At 47.3% G+C, this 18,825-nt stretch overlaps 1 protein-coding gene and 1 long non-coding RNA gene across 2 annotated transcripts in view; one reads left to right on the top strand and one right to left on the bottom strand.

The window, feature by feature from the left end:
* LOC147096755 (uncharacterized) overlaps window positions 1-14,456 on the top strand; it is a 49,735-nt gene extending 35,279 nt beyond the window's left edge. Inside the window, exon 2 of the long non-coding RNA XR_015074549.1 lies at window positions 14,081-14,456. This is a non-coding gene — a long non-coding RNA (uncharacterized LOC147096755). The remainder of the gene's footprint in view (window positions 1-14,080) is intronic.
* The window catches only part of slc1a5 (solute carrier family 1 member 5), a 39,302-nt gene extending 20,862 nt beyond the window's left edge, over window positions 1-18,440 (bottom strand). Inside the window, exons 1-2 of the mRNA XM_085973373.1 lie at window positions 17,628-18,440; window positions 392-434 (exon numbers count right to left, since the gene is read on the bottom strand). Of these exons, the coding sequence (XP_085829499.1) occupies window positions 392-434; window positions 17,628-18,205 (621 nt within the window). The 5' untranslated portion in view covers window positions 18,206-18,440. The remainder of the gene's footprint in view (window positions 1-391; window positions 435-17,627) is intronic.
* Window positions 18,441-18,825: the final 385 nt, after the last annotated feature.

Raw genomic sequence — 18,825 nt, forward strand, 5'->3', positions numbered from 1 at the left:
CAGAGGATGAGACGACCGTGGATCTGGACTGGAGGCGACGCAAGACCGCACAAAGTGGAGGAGGAGCATCCGGGAAGGCGCCGAACACCTAGAGTCTCTTCGCTGGGAGCAAGCGGGAAGCCAAGCGCAAACAGCGGAAGGAGCGCACGTCAACCCAAACACCCCACCCACCCGCCCCTTCAACCACCGTCTGCCCCACCTGTGACAGAGACTGTAGGTCCCGCATTGGACTCATCAGTCACCTGCGAACCCATTTTTAAGTGTGGAAGCAAGTCATCCTCGGTTCCGAGGGGCTGCCTAAGAAGAAGACAACACATTAAGAGCATTTCATTTATCCGTTATGAAATAATCATCAGTGGAGCCGCGTCTCATGAAGTGAAACTTAACTCACCGACTCAAAAGCTGCCGAGACGAGGTTCGAAGGGAAGATGTTCCTGAAAGGAAAAAATAAAAAGCATAAAAGATTTTCTTCAGAAGCTCCCAAACTATCTGTCTTTGTGAACCACTTCATTACATACCATTCAGCCCCAACAGCTACGGTCAGTTTGGCTCAGTGGGCAGCACTCTCGTCTCAGAGTCAGAAGGTCGCGGGTTCAAGTCCCATTCCAGAGACTCGAGCACATAATTTACGCCGATGCTCCCAGTGCAGTGCCGAGGGAGTGCTGCACTGTTGGAGGTGCCACCTTTTGGAGGAGATGTTAAACTAAGGCCCCATCTTGGGCATTAAAGAACCCATGGCCATAGAGGGAGTGCAATGAAGGTTCACCAGACTGGTTCCTGGGATGGGGGGGGGGGATTGTCCTATGAGGAGAGATTGAGTAGACTAGGCCTATATTCGCTCGAGTTTAGAAGAATGAGAGGTGATCTCATTGAAACATACAAAATTCGTACAGGGCTCGACAGGGTAGATGCAGGGAGGATGTTTCCCCTGGCTGGGGAGTCTAGAAACAGGGGTCACAGTCTCAGAATAAGGGGTCGGCCATTCAGGACTGAGATGAGGAGAAATTTCTTCACACAGAGGGTGGTGAATCTTTGGAATTCTCTTCCCCAGAGGGCTGTGGAGGCTCAGTCGTCGAGTATATTCAAGGCTGAGATCGATAGATTTTTGAATATTAAGGGAATCAAGGGATATGGGGATAGTGCAGGAAAGTGGCGATGAGGTAGAAGATCAGCCATGATCTCACTGAATGTGTCTGGCGTTACCAATATTAATCATCTTCTGAAGGGAAGGGGACAATAGTGGAAATCCAACATCTAATTCAAGTGGTTCTACTCCTCGCCATGGGATCACTCTTCCTGATTACTTATGATACAGTACAGAAGGAGGCCATTCAGTCCATCGTGTCTGTGTGCTCTTTGTTAGAGCTATCCAATTAATCCCACTGCCCTGCTCTTTTCCCGTAGCCCTGCAAATTTTTTCCCTCGAAGTATTTGTCGGATTTTCTTTTAAATGTTACCATTGATAATGCTTCCACCACCCTTTCAGGCAGTGCTTTCCAGATCACAATGGCCCAGTAATTCCTCTCCCAACGCGTGAGTACGGACGGGGTACTCACGCGTGTGCCCGGAGGAATTGCCGGTTTTCAGCATGCACAGCGCATGCGGGGAAAACCGGCATTTCCTCTCCTCTGACCCAAGGGGTTAAGAGGCTGAACGCGTGCGCGGTATTGGGCAGCGCGTGCGACTTGGATTTCCTCTATTTTTAGAGAGTTGCGCATGTGTAAAGGCCTCCGGTTTTTACGCATTGAAAAACCACACGTAAGTACTTAGTTTTACAGGCAAGTGGTCTATTAATACAATTTATAAAAAAAATTTCCACAGGTTTATTATTTTTAAAGAATTTACAGTAAGGTAAGTTTAGTTTTAGCCCCGATTTTTTATATAATAATTTTTTTCAAATTTTAAAATTATTGTTTAAAATAGTTTTTTTTAAACAGTTATTTATGGTTCATTTAAGTAGTGCAATGTTTTTTTAAAAATTTTCTTTCAAGTTTAAGTAGTGTTTTGGGGCCAGGAGTTTTCATGAGTTTGACAGCTCTTACTATCAAACTCATGAATGAACTTTTGCAACCTCCCATTGGTTGCCCTGTGCTCACGTGATCCCAGCCGGCTTATCGCACTAAGTACGCCGCTGGGTCACGCACGCACAGCGCGGCAGGACCACAAGCGGGCCAGTGACAAGAAATGCAATGCGGGCCAGGATTGAAATGTCAGCGCGCCGGGTAAGTGCATATCGGGGGCTTGCACGCGCGGCAAGCCCCCGAACCTAATTTCAGGGCCAATAACTCACTGTGTAAAAAAAGTGTCCTCTTGTCCCCTCTGGTTCTTTTGCCGATCACAATAAATCTGTGTCCTCTGGTTACTGACCCTTCAGCCACTGGAAACAGTTTTACCTTCTTTACTCTATCAAAACCGTTCATGATTTTGAACACCTCTATCAAATTGCCTCTCAACCTTCTCTGCAACCCCAGCTTCTCCACATAGCTGAAGTCCCTCATCCTTCGTCCCATGCTAGTAAATCTCCTCTGCGCCCCCTCCAAGGCCTTGACATCCTTTCTAAAGTGCGGTCCATGCACAAGATCCCACTTCAACTGAGAGTGTGTCTGGGCCTGCCTGCGAGAGCTGGCTTTTGTATTGGGCAGGAGAAAAGGTATTTGGCGAAGCCTTTAGCAAGAGGCCAAACTCCCACCCCAATTGTTCTCTGTGGCAGACGCGGCGCAGTGGGCCGCACTCTCGCCTCTGAGGCAGAAGGTCGTGGGTTCAAGTCCCACTCGAGACTTAAAAAGCCCAAAGATCTAGGCTGACACTCCCAGCGCAGTGCTGAGGGAGCGCGGCACTGTCGGAGGTGCCATCTTTTGGATGAGACGCTAAACCGAGGCCCCGTCTGCTCTCTCAGGTGGGCATAAAAAGATCCCAAGGCCACTATTTCGAAGAAGAGCAGGGGGGAGTTCTCCCCGGTGTCCTGGGGCCAATATTTATCCCTTAATCAACATCACTAAAAACAGATGATCTGGTCATTATCACATTGCTGTTTGTGGGAGCTTGCTGTGCGCAGATTGGCTGCCGCATTCTCTACATTACAACAGTGACCACACTTCAAAAAGTACTTCGTTGGCTGTAAAGCGCTCTGCGACGTCCTGAGGTTGTGAAAGGCGCTATAGAAATGCATGTTCTTTCATTTTTCTCTACACCGTTTTGTACTGCTGGTTCACACTCGCAGCCTGATTTCCCTATTCTCTTTCTGTCCCCAGATGGCAGCAAAGCATTCTTGCCATAACCCCATGGCCGTTTGCTCTTGAGGCTCACCTGTCTTGTGCTGCAGCCCATACTTTTCTTTCTATTGGGTAACCGATGCCCGAGCTCAAAGCCTTGTGTGGCGGCCACTGCCAGAGGTGGACTGCCAGCTACCATGGAGCTCTCTTGGTCTCGGTCTACTAGAGGTAGTTCCAGTGCTACTTACCCCCACACCCCGCCCCCTCCTCCACCTCCTCCCCACACCCCGCCCCCGAGCTCCACGGACTTGTCCAAGACCCTGGTCTCACTCCTGCTGTGGTTCAGTGGGCCGCACTCTCGCCTCGGAGTCAGAAGGTCGTGGGTTTAAGTCCCCACTCCAGAGGCGTGAGCACATAAATCCAGGCTGACACTCCCAGTGCAGTGCTGAGGGAGTGCTGCACTGTCGGAGGTGCCGTCTTTTGGCTGAGCCGTTAAACCGAGGCCCCGTCTGCCCTCTCAGGTGGATGCGCACTGACCTACATTGGCTCCTGGTTAAGAAACGCCTCGATTGTAAAATTCGCATCCTTGTTTTCAAATCCCTCCATGTCCTACTCTCCCCCTCCCTATCTCTGTAACCTTCTCCAGCCCCACAACACCCCCCCCCCGCCCCCCCGAGATACCTGCGCTCCTCTAATTCTGCCCTCTTGAGCATCCCTGATTATAATCGCTCCACCATTGGTGGCCGTGCCTTCTATTGCCTGGGCCCCGAGCTCTGGAATTCCCTGCCTAAACCTCTCCGCCTCGCTACCTCTCTTTCCTCCTTTAAGACGCTCCTTAAAACCGACCTCTTTGACCAAGCTTTTGGTCACCTGCCCTAATATCTCCTTATGTGGCTCGGTGTCAAATTTTGTTCGATAACGGCTCCTGTGCCGCGCCTTGGGATGTTTTACTCGGTTAAAGGCGCTATATAAATACAAGTTGTTGTTGTGGTGGGTGAACGTGACTTGGCGCGAGTCAGGTTATGGGCAGCAGAGGTTTGGATGAATTCGCAAAACTGCAACAGAAAATTGTTGGTTGTACTTCAGTTTAACGTCGAGTGGGGGGGGGGGGGGGGGGGGAAACTGGAATGTTGGGAAGGGGCCATCGACAAGCGGCTCTTTGCCTCTGATTTGTTAGCAATTGCAGCTCTGTGGTCAGCAGCCCAGGATTCCAGAACCAGGAAGAGGAGGAGGAGGAAAACACTGAAGAGCAAACAGAGCTGAGTGATTCAGAGGAAAGTAGGCAAGGAGCCAGAGCCTGTTCTCAGAAAACAAATTCAAAAAAATGTCCGGATTGATGAAGAAAACCTAAGATAAATGGAGGCCTAATGACAGGAAGAGGAAAGAGAGAAAAAGGAGAGAAAGAAATGGAAAAAGGAGAGAGAAAAAGGCAAGAAAGAAAGAGAAAAAGGGAGAAAGATAAAGGAGAAAAAGTAAAGATAAAGGGAGAGCGAGAAAGGAAGGGAGAGAAGATTGGCTAGCTAACAGGAAACAGACAGTAGGCATAAATGGGCCATTTCCTGATTGGCAAGATGTAACGAGTGGTGTGCCACAGGGATCAGTGCTGGGGCCTCAACTTTTTACAATTTATATAAATGACTTGGATGAAGGGACCGAAGTTATGGTTGCTAAATTTGCTGATGACACAAAGATAGGTAGGAAAGTAAATTGTGAAGAGGACATAAGGAGGCTACAAAGGGCTATAGATAGGTTAAGTGAGTGGGCAAAGATCTGGCAAATGGAGTATAATGTGGGAAAATGTGAAGTTGTCCATTTTGGCAGGAAGAATAACAAAGAAGCATATTATCTAAATAGTGAGAGATTGCCGAGCTCTGAGATGCAGAGGGATCTGGGTGTCCTAGTGCATGAATCGCTAAAGGTTACTATGCAGGTACAGCGAGTAATTAGGAAAGCTAATAGAATGTTATCGTTTATTGCGAGGGGAATTGAATACAAAAGTAGGGAGGTTATACAGGGCATTGGTGAGACCACATCTGGAGCACTGTGTACAGTATTGGTCTCCTTATTTAAGGAAGGATGTAAATGCGTTGGAAGCAGTTCAGAGAAGGTTTACTAGACTAATACCTGGAATGGGCGGGTTGTCTTATGAGGAAAGGTTGGACAGGCTAGGCTTGTATCCGCTGGAGTTTAGAAGAGTAAGAGGTGACTTGATTGAAACATAGAAGATCCTGAGGGGTCTGGACAGGGGGGATGTGGAGAGGATGTTTCCTCTTGTGGGAGAATCTAGAACTAGGGGTCACTGTTTAAAAATAAGGGGTCGCCCATTTAAGACAGAGATTGAGGAAAAAAAATTCTGAGGGTTGAGAGTCTTTGGAACTCTCTTCCTCAGAGGGCGGTGGAAGCAGAGTCTTTGAATATTTTTAAGGCAGAGGTAGATAGATTCTTGGTGAGCAAGGGGGTGAAAGGTTATCGGGGGTCGGTGGGAATGTGGGAGTAATCAAATCAGCCACGATCTTATTGAATGGCAGAGCAGGCTCGAGGGGCCGAGTGGCCGACGCCTGCTCCTAATTCATATGTTCGTATGAGAGAGAGAGAGAGAGAGAGAGAGAGAGAGAGAGAGAGAGAAAGAAAGAAAGAAAGAAAGAAAGAAAGAGAGAGAGAGAGAGAGAAGAAAGAAAGGGAGAGAGTGGGAGCGAGAGGAAGAAGGGAGAGAGAGAGAGCGAAGGAAAGAGATATGTTGTCTTAGTGTGGAATGAGAAGCCGCTCCAGGTCAAATACAAATCTGCACCGTCATGGCCTTGCCTCTCGATCTGATCTTCGGAGCGTGATGACAAACCCCAGGGAGAGCTGCCAAAAGAGCAGGAGAACCCTGTGGAATTTCTCCAACTTCAAAACCTAACGAGGGACGGACTGGCGAGGGCTGTCTCAGCACTCTCTGGCCCGCCTACTGTGCCACTTTGTACCAGTCTCCGCGTAATAGAGACCGGTTCGGGGAAGCACATACAATGCAACATATCCCAATACCCTTGCCCAACAAAAGTCTGCCGATCTCGGTCTTGAAAATTTCAATTGACCCCCCCCACCCCCCCGACAGTGTTAACGAGTCACCCTCACAAAGGAGATGGAAACAAATGGCTGGAGTGAAGCATAATCCAGGAGAACTCTGATCCATCACGTGATCGCCAGCCTCGAATAGTCTTCCTCCGCCTCCCACCACCACTGCTTTCACATAGGATATACGGCACAGAAACAGGCCATTCGGCCCAACCAGTCCATGCCGGTGTTTATGCTCCACTCGAGCCTCCTCCCGTCTTTCCTCATCTCACCCTATCAGCATAGCCCTCTATTCCCTTCTCCCTCACATGTTTATCTAGCTTCCCCTTAAATGCATCGATACTATTCGCTTCAACCACTCCCTGTGGGAGCGAGTTCCACATTCTCACCACTCTCTGGGTAAAGAAGTTTCTTCTGAATTCCCCATTTGATTTCTTGGTGATTAACATATAAGAACATAAGAAATAGGAGCAGGAGTTGGGCATTTGGCACTTCGAGCCTGCTCCGCCATTCAATGAGATCATGGCTGATCTTCTACCTCATCCCCACTTTCCTGCACTATCCCCATATCCCTGGATTCTTTTAATATTCAAAAATCTATCCATCTCTGTCTTGAATATACTCAACGACTGAGCCTCCACAGCCCTCTGGGGTAGAGAATTCCAAAGATTCATCACCCTCTGAGTGAAGACATTTCTCCTCATCTCAGTCCTGAATGGTCGACCCCTTATTCTGAGACTGTGACCCCTGGTTCTAGACTCCCCAGCCAGGGTAAACAACCTCCCTGCATCTACCCTGTCAAGCCCTGTACGAATTTTGTATGTTTCAATGAGATCCCCTCTCATTCTTCTAAACTCTAGAGAATATAGGCCTAGTCTACTCAATCTCTCCTCATAGGACAATCCCCCCATCCCAGGAACCAGTCTGGTGAACCTTCAATGCACTCCCTCTATGGCAAGTATATCCTTATATTGGCAGCCTCTAGTTTTGCTCTTCCTTGCATTTCCCTGTTTTCTTAAAAAAACAATATTTTTACATCTAATTAACAAAAGTATTCGAATTTCTTTACCCAGAGAGTGTGGTGAGAATGTGAAACACGCTACCACAGGGAGTGGATGAGGCAACTGGCTCTTTAGCTTCCAGTTCTCTCTTCCCTTTGCCTCTCCAGACACCTTGCCGGGATAAATGGGTCATTTTCAGGTTGGCAATCTGTAACTAGTGGGGTGCTGCAGGGATCAGTACTGGGGCCTCAACTATTTACAATCTATATTAATGACTTGGATGAGTGTAATGTAGCCAAATTTGCTGATGATACAAAGATAGGTGGGAAAGCAAATAGTGTGGAGGACGCAAAGAATCTCCAAAGGGATATAGATAGGCTAAGTGAGTGGGCAAAAAATCCAGCAGATGGAGTTTAATGTGGGAAAATGCAAGGTTATCCACTTTGGTAGGAAAAATAAAAAAGCAAATTATTATTTAAATGGGGAGAGATTACAAAATGCTGAGGTTCAGAGGGATCTGGGGGTCCTTGTACATGAATCTCAAAAAGTTAACATGCAGGTACACCAAGTCATTAGGAAGGCAAATGGAATGTTGGCCTTTATTGCAAAGGGAATGGAGTATAAAAGTAGGGAAGTCCTGTTACAACTGTACAGGGCACTGGTGAGACCGCACCTGGAGTACTGCGTACAGTTTTGGTCTCCTTATTTAAGAAGGGATATATTTGCATTGGAGGCAGTTCAGAGAAGGTTCACGAGGTTGATTCCGGAGATGAAGGGGTTGTCTTATGAAGAAAGGTTGAGCAGGTTGGGCCTATACTCATTGGAGTTTAGAAGAATGAGAGGGGATCTTATTGAAACATATAAGATTCTGAAGGGGCTTGACAGGGTAGATGCAGAGAGGATGTTTCCCCTCGTGGGGGAATCTAGAACTAGGCATAATTTCAGAATAAGGGGGCACCCTTTTAAATCGGAAACGAGGAGGAATTTCTTCTCTCAGAGGGTCGTGAATCTGTGGAATTCTCTTCCCCAGAGAGCTGTGGAGGCGGAGTCATTGAATATATTTAAGGTGGAGATAGACAGATTTTTGAATGGTAAGGGAGTCGAGGGTTATGGGGAGCGGGCAGGGCAGTGGAGTTGAGGCCAAGATCAGATCAGCCATGATCTTATTGAATGGCGGAGCAGGCTCGAGGGGCCAAATGACCGACTCCTGCTCCTACGTCTTATGTTCTTATGACACTATCTTCAGACGCATGCAGTCATTGCTCTGAAGTGAGTCCCCATTCTTTCCTCCTCCCACAGTCTTCAAACTTTTCAAATCACGAGCTTGACATCATGAACTGATTACTTCCTGGAATAACTCACCTTCTCTTATACTTTTGTTTTTAAGAACCACGACAACTTGGTGTAATAGCAACACATTTAACAAACACCCTTTAGCGGGTGGTGTCATCCTTGATGATTCATTCAAGGGGAAGCTAGATAAACACATGAGGGAGAAAGGAATAGAAGGATATGCTGATAGGGTGAGATGAAGAGGGGTGGGAGGAGGCTCGTGTGGAGCATAAACACCGGCACAGACCAGTTGGGCCGAATGGCCTGTTTGTGCTGTAAATTCGATGGCAAATGGAAAAAAAAAAAAAAAATTTTTTTTTTTTTTTTTTTTAAATGCCAATAATTTTTCTCCCGGATGTTGCTCGGAGCAAATTAATTTGCATGTCCTGAAGTGTTGGCAACCATAAAATGATGCAACTCTGCTGCTTACATTTCACGGGCAACACAGGAGCCCGTTGCATCACTATTTATTCACCTGCCCATGTTTACGGCCTGCGCTCGCCTTTACAACCAGAGACCAGCCCTTTTTACTGGAGTATTTATTGACGCTCCTTAGCTTCCAGTTCTCTCTGCCCTTTGCCTCTCCCGACACCTAGCTGGGACACGATCTTCAAACACACGCAGTCATCGCTCTCAAGTGATTCCCCAGTCTTTCTTCCTCCCACAGTCTTCAAACTTTCCAAATCATGAGCTCGACGTCATGTACTGATTACTTCCCGAAATAACTCGCCTTCCCTTATACTTTTTTTTAAATTAAAAAAACACAACTTGGTGTGATGGTAATGCCTTTAATAAAGGCCCTTTAGCAGGTGGTGTCATCCTTGATGATAGCCTTGGCCCTTTACTTTGGTTCCCTAGTTTTAGAAAAAGATCACAGGGTCTTCCTGGTTGTTTTCGAATCCTCCCCAACACACCAATGTCCTGAAGGGACTGTTAGAGGGAGGCTCCTCGCAAGTGACACCAATTGAGGCCTTCCTATTGAGTTAGGAGGACTTGATTGGCCGGTTTGATGTTCTCGAACACCTTTGACCTCTGCTGCACTGCTTGACACAAGACCGGTTTCGGACTGGACAGACTCGTTTCGAGTACAGGAGACTTTGGTTTATCCGGAGGTTGTATGTCCAGAAACCTCGATCTACCGGCAGAAATCAGGAGCCGTTTTGTTAGGTTTTTTTTCTTCTCGTGGCTTTTTTTCCCCCCTAGAGTCAGGCTCTGGAAAGTCTCTCTGAAGCTGTTGCTAAGCTACAGAGACGCTTCCAAGGTACGGGCCGACTATTTGAAGCTGTTGCTAAGCAACAGTGTTTGTTGTCAGATACGGAGATGAAAACCTCCGTATGCTTCAACATTAACGCTGGTATGTCCGGCAGTTTTGATAGATCGGCAACAGCTCGGTCCCGTCGGTGCCGGATATAACAAAGTTTCCTGTACATGGTCAGTATGCTTCTTATCAGACGCCAGTGGCCTATCTTTGGACATGTCTACCGTTCCATCTAGCTCCGCTTCCTACGGTGTGGTGACAATGGGCTGAATGGTCTCCTACTGCGCTGTAGATTCTGTGCCTCACGCCAACTGTGACCCTTCAGTGGCGGTCACACCCAGGTGTTTATGACCCACTTTGGCCGCGCTTAAAGTCTAGTGCAGATTCCATTACATGAGGAACGCCAAGCTCCCTAATCCTGCTATTTGCCTCACGGTCATTCTTCTCATGTCACATTAGCAGGGATTATAGCATTCTGTTGAAATCAGACTGACCACACAAGAAAAACAAGTTTCTTGACGTTCACATTTCGTGTTCGCTGTTGTGGCCATTTGCCGCTAGATTCGCCCCTCCCCCTGCCCCATCCTTCTTGATCCGAGCACATAATCCAGGCCGACACTCCCCGTTCAATGCTGAGGGAGTGCCGTCTTTTGGATGAGACGCTAAACCGAGGCCCCACCTTGCCCTCTCAGGTGAACGTATAAGGTTCCCGCGGCACTATTCCGAAGAAGAGCAGGGGGAGTTATTCCCGGTGTCCAGAGGCCAATATTTATCACTCAATCAACATCACTAAAAACAAATTATCTGGTCATTATCACGTTGCTGTTTGTGGGAGCTTGCTGTGCGCAAATTGGCTGCCAAGTTGTCTTTCTTTCATCCCTGATGTGCCAACCACTCGGTCAGCACAAGAGCCGCCCCAGGCCTTTGCCAATACTCCGTTTGGCTTCCCGACAATTTTTCTCCCCTCCGTTCCTATCCTGAAGGAGTTGACCTCCTGCTGGATGGAAGGACACTCGGATGCGCTAGCTGAGTGGTAACTTCTCAACGACCTCCTCTCGCCACAGTGGTGATGCCAGTAGCTCTCTGGTAGCTCGCACCAGAGAACCCTCTTGGCTTAGATATTACTTCAATCCATGGAGAGATGAGAAAAATCACTTGGCTATGGACCAAACTTTGAACAGGGTCAATAAAGCTCTTGTCAAAGGACAGCGCACAGGTCTGGCCTCCTGCTGTCCCAATTGCAAAGGACAGACGGCTTTCATTTTAACAAGAGTGTGAAATTCTATTCCCTGCCTCTCCTTCCCCCAATATACACAAGTCTAGAGGACACTAGAGACTTGGGCACTGACTCGTACGGTTAAGGCGGCAAATGGTATGTTGGCCTTCGTAGCAAGAACAAGGATGTCTTGCTGCAGTTGTACAGGGCCTTGGTGAGACCACACCTTGAGTATTGTGTGCAGTTTTGGTCACCTTACCTGAGGAAGGACGTTCTTGCCATGGAGGGAGTGCAGCGAAGATTCACCAGGCTGATACCTGGGATGGCAGGAATGACGTACGAGGAGAGATTGTGTCGATTGGGCTTATACTCACTGGAGTTTAGGAGATTGAGAGGGAATCTCATCGAAACCTATAAAATTCTGTCAGGTCTGGACAGACTAGATGCAGAAAGGATGTTTCTGATGGCCAGGGAGTCCAGAACCAGGGGTCACAGTCTAAGGATAAGGGGTAAGCCATTTAGGACTGAAATGAGGAGGAATTTCTTCACCCAGAGTGGTGAACCTGTGGAATTCTCTGCCACAGAGGGCAGTGGAGGCCAGTTCATTAAATATATTCAAGAAAGAGTTGGATATATTTCTTGAGGCTAAAGGGATCAAGGGATATGGGGAGAAGGCAGGGACAGGGTACTGAATTTGGATGATCAGCCATGATCTCATTGAATGGCGGAGCAGGCTCGAGGGGCTGAATGGCCTACTCCTGCTCCTATCTATGTTTCTATGTTTCAAACAGTTGCTAATACACCAACATCTTGGCGCTGACTAGCCCCTCCAACTTTTTTCTTTATTCGTTCATGGGATGTGGGCATCACTGGCAAGGCCCATCCCTAATTGCCCTCGAGATGGTGAGCCGCTGCAGTACATGTGGTGAAGGTACTCCCATAGTGGCCATTTCACAGGGCAGCTAAGAGTCAACCACATTGCTGTGGGCCTGAAGTCACATATCAGCCAGACCGGGCAAGGGTGGCAGATTTCCTTCCCTAAAAAGGACATTAGTGAACCAGCTGAGTTTTTAAGACAATCCGGTAGTTTCATGGCCACCGTTACTAGCTTTTTTTTTTTTAATTCCAGATTTATTTAATTAACTGAATTTAAATTCCCAGCTGCCGTGGGATTTGAACTCATGTCTCGGGATCATTAGTCCAGGCCTCCGAATTACATAACCACAATGCTACCGTGCCCAACTCAGCCCTTCCTCCGCGCACAGACATCTGGCCTTCACTCAGTGCCTCACCACCCGAGACGGAATGGGGGAAATCGCACATGGATTCTCTCACTCGGGGAGTCACTGTGTTGGTGATCCTTTATGTGCCAGTGCATAGCCCAGATCTCACCTGTTATACTGTAGGGGAAGACACTAAACACAATGCATCCATACATAGTCCCTCCTTCCCCCTACCTCGAGGAGGGAAGGAAGTGTTCATTCAAATCACCAGATTTAAGATCATTGGCAAGAGGGTAGATGAGGAGAATTTCTTTTTTACGCAGCGAGTTGTCGTGATCTGGAACGCGCTGCCTGAAAGGGCGGTGGAAGCAGATTCAGTAATAACTTTCAAAAGGGAATTCGCTAAATACTTGAAAAGGAAATATTTGCAGGGCTCTGGGGAAAGGCTAGGGAGGCGAGACTAATTGTGGAGAGCTCTTTCAAAAGAGCCGGCACAGAAAGTCGCATCTCCCTGTGGCTGAAACAAGAGCATCAACAGCAGAGGCTGGGACTACCCGCAATCGCTGGTCTGGGAGACAAAGGGGATTGAAATTCCCAACTTCTGGTGTTGGGACGTTGGCATCAGAGAAGGTACCCAGCAGATTTAGCTACGCCATCTACCCAATGTCATCTACACTGCCCCAACATCAAGCCTCAACCAATATCGTGTCTCAACCCCAACCTCAGAAGGACTGTACCACTGTGACATCTCCACCCGGTGTCCTCTCTGAAGGCATTTACGTGGCCCTCCTTTAGTTTGGGATTCTAGGAGAGTGGCGGCCTCGAGTGTCGGCACGCCTTGTGGCCAGAGGGGAGCATCACCATGGCACCCAAGCACCGGATATCCAATCCCCAATCAGGAGAGAGACTGGCTGTTAATAAAAGATAAAAACTTGCATTTCTATAGCACCTTTTACGACCGCCGGACATCCCAAAGGGCTTTACAGCCAATGAAGTACTTTTTGAAATGTAGTCACGGTGGTAATGAAGGAAACGCGGCAGCCAATTTGCGCACAGCAAGCTCCCACAAACAGCAATGTGATAATGACCAGATAATCTGTGTTTTTAGTGACGTTGATCGAGAAATGCCCCAGGACACCGGGGAGAACCCCCCTGCTCTTCCTTGAAATAGTGCCAAGGGATCTTTTACGCCTACTTGAGAGAGCAGACGGGGCCTCGGTTTCGCATCTCATCCGAAAGACGGCACCTCCAACAGTGCAGCGCCCACTCTGTACTGGCACTGGGAGCGTCAGCCTAGATTTTTGTGCTCAAGTCTCTGGAGTGGGGCTTGAAACCCACAACCTTCTGACTCAGAGGCGAGAGTGCTGCCCTCGGAGCCACGTCTGACACTGGCAGCCAGGGTGTAAGCTATCGCTTCAGGACAATGAGGCAGTTGAGCGACAAATACAATCGTTAGGGAGATCACGAGTGGTGGAATTGGTGTATAATGTGGGAACGCACCCATGGTATCAAATAATCTCCATGTGCTTTGTAACAGTTCAACCGATTGTATTATTTGATTTAATTATCGTAGTATGTTGGCTTAAGCTTGTGATACGGTGAATATCACGGCTAATGTTTAACTATTAGCATCATTGATTAAGTAATGAGGGATCAGAAATTGTTCCTCACCCCCAAGGTGGGGGATGTGGTCAGGATTTAGAAATTTACATCTTTTGCTGCCTACTTTACCATCCTGCCTTATGTAGTTCAAACTGACCTAAAAACCTCTGCTGATGCATTAGGAGAGAACAAAAACTATTGGAACTCGCATTATCACATCAGGAGGTCATCGTCAGATGAGGAAGCGCTGGTATCTGTGACGATGGAAGATGGAAACATCGAAAGAGACTGAGGGAGCACTTTATTTATTTAATTTTATTAATTAATTAATTTAATTTATTTAATTATAAGTTGCGAGTTCCTCACGATGCTCTCCCAGGGCGGCCACCCTGTAGCCAGAGATTATTCTAGAAGCCTGGGTAGAAATATCAATGTAATTACTGTAGAAATTACTTTTTTACATTATTGCTTGTTCATTTTATGTGCTGTCTTTTTTTATGTCTTTTATTTATTTTATGTCTGCTTTATTTATATTTAATTAAAGCATGTATGCGTGTATATGTCGGTCTGTGTTTTTTTGTGATGGCGCCGATGAAGATGGCTGCCGTCCTTGCGGGCTCCGTGCGTACCAGGCAGCTCAGTGTTCTTGCTGCTTGGTGCTCTTGGCTCGTCAAGAAAAAAGCATTTCACTGACTAGATTTCACTTATGTGATGAATAAAATTGAAATGAAATGAATGAATGAATGATGGGAAAGGCAGAACTGGTAAACAGCTGGCCCATGACCGCACCTGGGCTGAGAGTCAGACATCTCACGTTCTTCTGATATGTCAAAAGGAAATTAACTTGGTCAAACAGCCACGTCAGTGCACACAGTGCCGAAGAAGAAGAATCTGGGAAGGTGCTAACCCCAACAGTTTCGATGGTTGGCAGACCGCGTTACTGAAAGGGGTACAAGATACAGATGAAGCAGCTTCCAGTTGTACAGGTCGAGAGGCTGCACTGGAAGGGGCAGCTGGACGACGTGCTCAATCCAGGGGAGGAACGGGTTAATACCGTTTTACTTCTCTGTAAATTACTGCCTAAATATTGAAATGTATTAATAAAAAATACGACTTGCATTTCGAGAGCGCCTTTCACGACCTCGGGACGTCCCAAAGCGTTTAGTCACTGAAGTACTTTTTGAAGTGCAGTCACTGTTGTAATGTAGGAAATGCGGCAGCCAATTTGCGCACAGCAAGCTCCCACAAACAGCAATTTGATCATGACCAGATAATCTGGGTTTTTTTTTTGTGATGTTGATTGAGGGATAAATATTGGCCGGGACACGGGGAGAACTCCCCCTGCTATTCTTCAAAAATACTGCTGCGGGATCTTTTACATCCACCTGAGAGAGCAGACAGGTTTAACAGCTCATCCGAAAGACGGCAGCTCCGGCAGCGCAGCGCCCCCCTCAGTACCACACTGGGAGCGTCAGCCTAGTTTTTTTTTTGCACTCAAGTCTCTGGAGCGGGGACTTGAACCCACGACTCAGAGGAGGGGGTGCGACCAGCGAGCCACGGCTGACCAACGTCCGCCCGGCACGAGATACTTTAGTGAGGCAAGGAGAAGCGGGATTTTATTTTAAAACCCTGGACCTCCGGTGGCCACCATTGACATCCAGACGTTGACTGGCAGCTCACCAAACAAAAAAACGGAGATGTCCTCAGGTCGAGTGAGGGCTAGTTCGGAGATGTCAACTCTAGTTGCATGCATTCTTGGAGATTTCATCATACAACCCTCATCTTCAGTATTTTTATGACTAATAAATAAACTATTAAATGGGGGAGGGAAAAAATATATATATTTTTTTTTTTTAAAAACACCCTCTATGATTTCACTCGCTGTAGTATCTGGGCGATTAATCTTTGATTCCTGACGGCTCCAGGATAATTCTAGTGGGTTGGCAACCACAGGCGCATTAGACCCGTGGAACTGCACCCCAGGTGCCTTCCGGAGAGGATCAGCGTGCAAGGAATAGAAAAATATATTTCACTCAAACGTGTGTTTTAACAGCAGTCTGTCTGGTCACGAATCTTACCCCTTAAATTGTCTTCACCACCCCCTTTTTTTTTTGGTTGGTTTCGATATTTCTTTATAAATGTTACGTTAATGTGAAGAAGAAAAATCTATCTTTTTTTTTTAAAAAGATAATCGGCAACAGAAACAGAGTGATGAGGGGGAGAATTTTATTTACGCAGCGAGTTGTTGATCTGGAATGTGCTGCCTGAAAGTGCGGTGGAAGCAGATTCAACAGTAACCTTCCAAAGGGAGTTGGATAAATAAAGAAACTTGTATTTATATAGCGCCTTTCACGACCTCAGGATCTCCCAAAGCGCTTTACAACCAATTAAGTACTTTTGAAGTGTAGTCACTGTTGTAATGTAGGAAATGCACTGAAACCCTCGTCCATGACTTTGTTACCTCTAGACTTGACTATTCCGACGCACTCCTGGCTGGCCTCCCACACTCTACCCTCCGTAAACTTGAGGTCGTCCAAAACTCGGCTGCCCGTGTCCTAACTCACACCAAGTCCCGTTCGCCCATCATCCCCTTGTGCTCGCTGACCTACACTGTCTCCCGGTTAAGCAACGACTCGATTTCAAAATTTTCATCCTGGTTTTCAAATCCCTCCATGGCCTCGCCCCCCCCTCTCTAATCTCCTCCAGCCCCACAATCCACACCCCGCCCAAGATATGTGCGTTCTTCAAATGCTACCCTTGAGCATCACTGATTATAATCGCTCCACCATTGGTGGCCGTGCCTTCAGCTGCCTGGGCCCTAAGCTCTGGAATTCCCTCCCTAAACCTCTCCGCCTCGCTTTCCTCCTTTAAGACGCTCCTTAAAACCGACCTCTGACCAAGCTTTTGGTCACCTGCCTTAATTTCTCCTTATGGGGCTGGGTGTCAATTTTTTTTTGTCTTGTAACAGCCTGTGATGCGCCTTGGGACGTTTTACTACGGTAAAGGCGCTATATAAGTACAAGTTGTTGTTGAAATAACTGAAACGGGAATAGTTGCAGAGGCTGTGGGGAAAGAGCAGGATTAATTGGGTTGTTTTTTCGAGGAGCACCCATGTGCTGAATGGCTCTACGTTACATCCCACACACGGAACTTCACAGCTTCCTTCTAGGACTCACGAGTCATAATTGGACTGGCGATTGCATCAGAAAAAAAAAACTCGAGTTATTGATCCGACAAGACTAGTGCAATCAACCCATTCCATCCAATTTACAATTTAGACAAAGAAGCCAGTTCCCCAAAGAAAATTACCAAAAATAAAAAAAGTTAAAAAACATACGACCGAGAGCCGGGTCTATTTCACACCCGCCTTGTCAACAAAATAGTTACAACGTTTGGAATTAACTCTTATTTAGACGCTGATCACATTTCATCCGCCGCTGTTCTCCTATAGGCCCACCAGTTGACAAACCGAATTAATTACGTTTTTATCCCCTCAGGATAATTCGAGGTGAATAAAATTACAACTTTTAACAAAAGAAAACTTTAGAGCTGGTGTGGGCAGATTCTGCTCAATTTTATAACCTTTTAATCTGGAGCTGGACACATATCTGGAATTTTATACATATATATATTTACCACTGTTGCCTGACCTGCTGAGTTTTTCCAGCATTTTCTGTTGTTATTTCGGATTTCCAACATCTGCAGTATTTTGCTATCGTCTATATTTACCTTACTAGATCCAGGAAAGAGTCAGTGATCTCCTTGGGCTCGGGGAGCGCTTCTTCCAAGCCGGGCAGCTGGGGTTTGGCCTCGGCGCCTTCTCCCGGCTTGATGATGAAAGCCATGATCACCCCCATGATAGAGGCCAGCAGGGTGGTGAGGAAGAAGAAGAGCATCGCCCAGCCGCCCAGCTTGCCGAGGGCTTTGGTGTCCAGGCTGGCGGCGCCCGACACCAGGCTGCAAACCACCAGCGGGATGATGATCATCTTCAGCAGCCGCAGCAACAGCTCGCCTGGAAAGGAAAAGTAGAGGATCTGGATCTTGCTGAGGTGCAGCTGCCTCACCGACAGCCCGATCACCACGCCGATGATGACCCCGGTCACGGTCAAGATGACCAACAGATTGGAGGCAACGCAGGCTCGGATCTTCTTCATCTGGTCGGAGGGCTTCCGAGCCGGGCTTGTTACAATGTAGCCGCTGCCGGACACATTGTTGCTGTCTACATTGTTGCCAGTTGCAGACTTCTCATCTAGGTAGATATCACCATTCGAGGTGCCCTTCAAGTCATCATCCTTCATTGCAGCCATAGCCCCGTCCTAATTTGCTGTTTTTTAACCACAACGGCCCTCTTTTATAAAAAAAATATATATACTCCTTGCAGTATAGACGCAGGCGTTTTTGGCAATCGCAGGAGGGAGAAATTGACCCGGTTAGCAGCAGCAGCAGGAGGAAATGTGTTTGAAACTGACTCGGTCCGTCTCTCACACGCGGTCCACATAAGGGAGGCGGCTAAGCTGTTGCATCATCATTACGACGAAGAAGCATGGCTGCGGAAAAACTGGAGGTTGGCGGGGCTTTTAAAAAAAAAAATACATCACCCTTTGCCGGCAGACTTGGAGAGTGAGTGAGACGGGGAACTTTTAGGACGTCCAAAAGCCTTTAGAACCAATGAAGCGATTTTTTTTTTTGGAACTGCAATCGCTTTGTAGTCTTTTTGAAGAAAAGAAAGACTTGCATTTATACAGCGCCTTTCACGACCACCAGACGTCTCAAAGCGTTTTACATAGAAACATAGAAGATAGGAGCAGGAGTAGGCCATTCAATGAGATCATGGCTGATCATCCAAATTCAGTACCCTGTCCCTGCCTTCTCCCCATATCCCTTGATCCCTTTAGCCTTAAGAAATATATCCAACTCCTTCTTAAAT

The sequence above is a fragment of the Somniosus microcephalus genome, chromosome 34 (genome assembly GCF_052327205.1).
Source record: "Somniosus microcephalus isolate GS21.2 chromosome 34, FLI_Smic_1.0, whole genome shotgun sequence".
In the NCBI taxonomy this organism is placed as follows: Eukaryota; Metazoa; Chordata; class Chondrichthyes; order Squaliformes; family Somniosidae; genus Somniosus; species Somniosus microcephalus.